General features: G+C 55.6%; 2 protein-coding genes across 2 annotated transcripts in view; one reads left to right on the top strand and one right to left on the bottom strand.

The window, feature by feature from the left end:
- The window catches only part of LOC119299547, a 4428-nt gene extending 3027 nt beyond the window's left edge, over positions 1 to 1401 (top strand). Inside the window, exons 7-9 of the mRNA XM_037576744.1 lie at positions 458 to 702; positions 775 to 928; positions 1042 to 1401. Coding sequence (XP_037432641.1) covers positions 458 to 702; positions 775 to 928; positions 1042 to 1263 — 621 coding nt within the window. The 3' untranslated portion in view covers positions 1264 to 1401. The remainder of the gene's footprint in view (positions 1 to 457; positions 703 to 774; positions 929 to 1041) is intronic.
- An 87-nt stretch (positions 1402 to 1488) lies between these two features.
- On the bottom strand, positions 1489 to 5378 carry LOC119301584 (leucine-rich repeat receptor-like protein kinase PEPR2). Its single transcript, XM_037578576.1, has 2 exons — positions 2236 to 5378; positions 1489 to 2116 (listed from the first exon to the last, which is right to left on the bottom strand). The coding sequence occupies exons 1-2, from the start codon at positions 5348 to 5350 to the stop codon at positions 1773 to 1775; spliced, it is 3459 nt and encodes a 1152-aa protein (XP_037434473.1). The 5' UTR covers positions 5351 to 5378; the 3' UTR covers positions 1489 to 1772.
- Between the last annotated feature and the right edge of the window lie 599 nt (positions 5379 to 5977).

Raw genomic sequence — 5977 nt, 5'->3', positions numbered from 1 at the left:
GGATTGATTGGCTGAGATTTGATTAAGCGAGGCGGGCCCACTAGTGAAAACAGGGGGGAGCCAATTAGAGGAGAGCACGCATCATGGTCCGTGGTTTTTATCCATCATGGTCCGTGGTTTTTATCCATCTGTGTAGTATTATCGTTGTTAAAATATAGAAAAGCTCATCTCCTACGCATCTGGCAGTCACAGTTACCCAATTTCTTGTGAATTCCGACTAGTGTGACAATTAGGGGATGTTGGTACACCCTTACCTGTTAAGAAAAATAAATGCTTGCTTGAGAATATGTTTTAGAAAAATAGTTGGAAATAAAGAATTTGCTGATGCCATGATCCTATGCAGCATGTGTTATTTTCTAGTTAATGTTACTCCGCACTCCCAGTTCTGCCAGAGCTATGTGTTGAATTATCTACCTTTTTATTCATATTTGGGTCTTCTATATGAAACATTTTGATGAATGTCTACATTATGGTTTTAAGCCAGTCATGTGAAGTACCAATCCATCCGCTCACACCTGTCACACTTCTGGATTCAATCTGCTGGACAATATCTGAGCCGGTTTCATCTGCAAGTATTTATATGGATTCTTCATGGTCTGAAGATGCCGATGAGCAGCAAAGCACTACCTATTTTGGTGCAGATGGGGATGGAAAGGATCGAGACCACTCAGCTGATAATTTGTCTCGCCCGCTAAGAGAAAGGTAATAATAACTTCTTGAATCAACCAAAACTCTGTAACCTTTTTCCCTAATAGCTCCGTTTTGTTGTTTCAGTGAGAGAAGTGAGGTGATTTTTAAGAACCATTTCTTTACCATACTCTTCCCTCTCGATCGTTTTGGCGAGCTTGGACCTTCTTCAAGGACATTCTTCAGCAATGGTGGCTTCACACGCGAACAAGTGTTGGATCACATCTACAATTTCTACCAGGTATTTTATTTTGGGGGGTCATAGACCAGAAGTATCCCACAACACACTTCTGGTGTAACCGTGGTTCAGATTTGGTGTGGGAGTTTGTGGTAAAAGATCTCCTCTTTGTGCAGGAGAACATGTCTACCGACGAGATCAATGTAGCCCTGCACACGGATTCACGGCATGCCGATCGGCTTCGTTCCCTGTACGCAAGCGCTGAATGCGCAGAACGAGGCTTTGTAGTAGCATTCAAAAGAATAGATATTTTGGGAAGCCGGAGAAGTTTCGAGGCACTAAAGCGCCTTAGCAGAGAGAACAATAGCAATGTATATGAGCTTGTGATTAGGGCATGAACCGCACCCGTACTCGGTGCCATTTAGTAAAATTTGTTTGTTTCTTACAGGATTTACTGTGCCATGTCCATGGTATGCAGAATAAAATTGTAGAGAATAATACACGGCTGAATGAAAAGGGGTTATGTTGTAGGATTTTGTGCTTTCTATCCTTCAAACCTCAAAATCCTGTTCGAAGAGATTTTGGAGTGAACATGGATGACTTTAGAAATTTTCGACCGGCAGTAAAAAACAGTAATCTTGAATACATTTTAGCATGTACGGTATAAAGATGAAAGCTCTGGTAGTATAAATAGGAACCTAGTTGGTGGGACTGTACATCCACTACCCCAACTTATGAGCTAGGCTCACTTCTTATTGCTGCTAAGATCTGGTAACTACTACATACTCCCTGTGTAAAGAAATATAAGAGCGTTTAGATAACTAAAGTCGTGATCTAACGCTCTTATATTTCTTTTGTATGTCAGCTATGTACTGTGGCAGCTGACCTCACAACACTGTTGAAAACTTCAGGGGAATCCTTGCATATCCATTCTCACCAAGGTGTTCACCACCTCCCTCATGGAAGGCCTCGACTGGCAAGCCGCCTGCGTGCAGGAAATGGCTAGATCAAGCAAGTCCAGTGCCTTGGCCTGCTCATCTTCAGGCCAGTACACAATCTCCTCATCCAGGCAGCTCATGGCGGCGGGGCGACGATCAGCCTGCTTCAGGTTCGACCTCATCCATGTCACGATGTCGACACCGTCTCCAAATGCAGGATCTACAGCCATCTTCCTGCACAGGAGCTCGAGCAGCACCACCCCGTAGCTGTACACGTCGCTCTTCTCGGTTAACCTCGTGGAGTATCCATGCTCTGAAAATCAATGGTGGTGATACTGATACATGTGCTAAATAAATCCTGAATTTTTCAGGCACTGTGATCTTACAGAATAAAGAGCTACAGACATATGATGGCAAGGGAATGAATGGTACCTGGAGCGATGTAGCCGAGGGTGCCAACGATGACGGAGACCGTGGCGTCCGCGTCCTCGTCGCCGACGATCTTCCCCATGCCGAAGTCGGCGAGCTTGGGCACCATGTCGGCGTCCATCAGCACGTTGCTCGACTTGACGTCCCTGTGGACGATCATGGGCACGCAGTCCTGGTGCAGGTACGAGAGGCCCTCGGCCAGACCAAGTGCGATCTGGTGCCGGACTGTCCAGCCGAGGGCCACCTGAGGCTTCCTCCCGTGCAGCAGCTCGAAGAGCGTCCCCTCCGGCATGTACTCGTAGAGGATCAGCCCGGCGCCGCCGCGGATGTGGTACCCGGCCATCCTGACGACGTTCCGGTGCCTCACCGTGTTGAGGATCTTCATCTCCACCGGGAACTTGCCGTGGGACAGGTCCACCGTCTTCACCGCCCACTCCCTCCCGAGCTTGCTCTGCGTGCGGTACACCGTGCCGTGCCGGCCTCGCCCGATCACGTACCTCTCGCTCCAGTTGTCGGTGGCCCGGAGGATGTCCTCGTAGGTCAGGTCCTCCGGCAGCTCCTCCGTCGAGTCCATGCTGCGGATCGAGGCGCGCCGGGCCGACCGGCGCCGCGACGACCTCTTGGCGACGTGGTGGAGGAGGAACATGCTGGCGGCCATGATGGCGAGAGTTGGAAGTAGCAATGCAACGATGATCCGTGCATTTCTGGTTCTGTTGTTCAGAGACCGGTTCTTCTTGGAGCAAGGTGCACTGTCAGGCTGAACACACAGCTGAGGGTTCCCTGAGAACCCCTCAGGGGACTCTGCTGCCAGCTTAGCCCAGCCGGCAGGGAGCTCGCCGGACAGCTCGTTGAGCGACACGTTCACGGCCAGAAGGGAGATCATGCTGCTCAGCTGCGGCGGGATCGGGCCGGACAACGAGTTCTTGGACAGGTCCAGCACTTCCAGGTCCTGAAGGTTGCCGAGGCTGCCTGGGATCTGACCGCTCAGTTTGTTGCCGCTCATGTTCAGGGTTTTAGAGATGTACTGAAGATTGCCCAAGCTGTGTGGGATGGCTCCTTCAAGAAGATTGTCACCAAGCTGCAGCTCGAGGAGGGCCTGCGTCGCGGCGAAGGAGTCCGGTACCGCCCCGGTGAGCTTGTTGCCGCCGAGCAGGAGGCTTTGCAGGCTGCCAAGAGCGGCGATCTCCGCCGGCAAACTTCCATTCAGAAGGTTGTTTCCAAGGTCTAGGCAGACAAGCCGTTTGCAGTTTCCTAGTTCATGTGGTATCGATCCACTCAACGTGTTCGACGACACTCGCAGGGTTACAAGGTTGCCCAGAGCGCCGAGCTCGCGGGGTATTGGACCGGAGAAGCCGTTGCGCGAGAGGTCGATCATGGTGAGGTTGCTCCATGAGCCGATCGCGCCTGGTATCCTCCCTTCAAGAAGGTTGTCGCTCATGTCGATGTACGACAGCCCTCTGTTCGTGCCCAGGTCTGCAGGCAAGCTCCCACTGATCCTGTTGTTGTTCAGGTTGATCCTGTACAGAGACTGGCATCTGGCAATCTCGCCGGGGAATCTTCCATGGAATCGGTTGTACCCAAGGTCAAGGATGGCGAGCTGGCCTCCGGTGCACAGGCCAGGAGGGACCGCGCCGTGGAAGCGGTTGCCGGTGAGGTCGACACGGAGGATCCCCGGCGTGGTGTTGAGCCCCAGGGCTTGTGGCAGCTCGCCGGTGAAGTTGTTGCTGTACAAGGTGATCTCTCTCAGGTTCCTCATGCCAGTGATGTCTGGATGTATCTCGCCACCTAGGCTGTTGTTGTTGAGGTACAGCTCCACCATGTCGGCCAGTTGCCACAGTGCCGGAGGAACCGGGCCGTGGAGCATGTTGTTGAACAGATACAGCTTCTGCAGTTGGCCAAGCTCGGCGATCTCCGGCGGTATGGTGCCGGAGAGGCTGTTGTTCTGGAGCTCAAGCTCCACCAGTCCCCGGCAGCTCCCGATTTCCGGCGGGATTCTCCCGGTGAGGCTGTTGTCCGCGACGGAGAGCTTCTGCAATAGGCTCAGATTGCCGATGGATTGTGGGACTGAGCCGGTGAAGCAGTTGCCGTTCAAGTAGAGCAGTGTCAAGGACTGGCACTGCCCGATTGTATGGGGGACGGAGCCTGTGAACCAGTTACTCGACACCACCAATTCTTCCAGGCTCAGAAGCTCGCCGATGCTTGCCGGCAATGCGCCGGTGAACGCGTTGTTGCCGAGGTATAGTTTCTGCAAGTTTGGCATGGAGGCGAAGAAATCGGGCACCTCGCCGCTGATGTTGTTGTTGGGTAGATACAGGACGGTGAGGTTGCCGCAGTGCGCGAGGCTGCGGGGGAGCTCACCGGCGAGCTGGTTGGAGAAGAGGCTGAGGTAGAGGAGCCCGCACGGAGCCGAGAACTCCGGCACTGGGCCGGACAGGTTGTTGCTGCTCAGGTCCAGGTAGGTGAGCTCCGGGAGCGCGGCGAGCTCCGGCGGGATGGCGCCGGAGAGTGAGTTGGCGCTGAGGTCGAGGTACACGAGGGGCGAGGAGCCGGAGGGAGCGGCGGGGATCTCCCCGGTGAGCGCGTTGGTGTTGAGGTCGATCGTCCGGAGACGGCGCGAGGAGAGGAGCTCCGCGGGGACGGCGCCCGCGAGGAGGTTGAAGGCGAGGACGAGCGTGGTGACGGCGGAGCACGCGGCGAGCGCGGCGGGAACGGCACCCGTGAGGTTGTTCCGGCTGAGGTCGAGCGCGGCGAGCGCTGGGAGCGCGCAGAGGCGCGGCGCGGACGCGGCGAGCGCGCCGGAGAGCCCCGCGCTGGAGAGGTTGATCGCGGTCACGGCGCCGGCGGCGGAGCACGTGACGCCAAGAAACGCGCAGTGACGGTGACGGTAGTGGTGGCGCCGGGAGATGGCGGAGGAGGAGGACGAGTTGCCGCCGGTCCGGTGGCGCCGCAGCCATGTCGGGCGGAGGACGCGCTGGGCGGCCGGGGGAAGCGCGGCGACGAAGGAGAGCAGAACGGCCGTGGTGGAGCCGGTGCCGGCGGAGGTGTTCGACGGAAGGGGCTGCGCAATGGAGGCAACCAGAGGGACGAGGAGGAGCAAGAGTAAGGGGTGGCGCGACATGCGAGGACGAGCTGCTGCAGCTTCGTGGTCTTTTGGGCGTTCGAGGAGGAGCAGGGTAGCCGCGGGAAGTGGGGATGGAGACGGTGATACTCTGAAGAGACGATGTGGCATTGTCATGGTGGAGGCAGCATCGGCAGTGGGGCCTGGCTGGATGCCGAGATCGGCTGCGGCGGCCGGCGGGGGGGCAGAACCATTGTGCTGCGTCTGATGGTTTGAAATTCGGAGATCCATAGGCATGCATGCACGCATTACATTATCATCCCGTGATTATATCAAATCTTAAAATGTTCACCGGTGCTGCCGCCCATCTCCCTCACCATCATATCAGGCAGGCAGGCGGGCAGCCTACAGACTCATCTCTTTCCACTGCTGTTCTAGCTACCATCATATCGCGATGGACCGAGACGTCTGTGACGTGCGATGGCGAGTCTCCTTCGCCGCCGATCTCACGAGGGGACTCTCCGATTCGCCGACGGGGAGATCGTCCTTCGACGAGGGGCGCTGCGTCTCGTGCTCCTGGACGAGCGAGGGTCATCGTGGATGCACGTTACCTCCACAAGAGCGAATCAATCGACATAGGTGATGTGGTCTCGTTCCCTTGCCACTTCGCTAAGATCCGAGACCGCT

Source organism: Triticum dicoccoides, chromosome 5A (assembly GCF_002162155.2).
Source record: "Triticum dicoccoides isolate Atlit2015 ecotype Zavitan chromosome 5A, WEW_v2.0, whole genome shotgun sequence".
NCBI classification, from domain to species: Eukaryota; Viridiplantae; Streptophyta; class Magnoliopsida; order Poales; family Poaceae; genus Triticum; species Triticum dicoccoides.
Note: the sequence above shows the minus strand (reverse complement) of the source record. Positions and strands in the feature narration are given on the sequence as shown.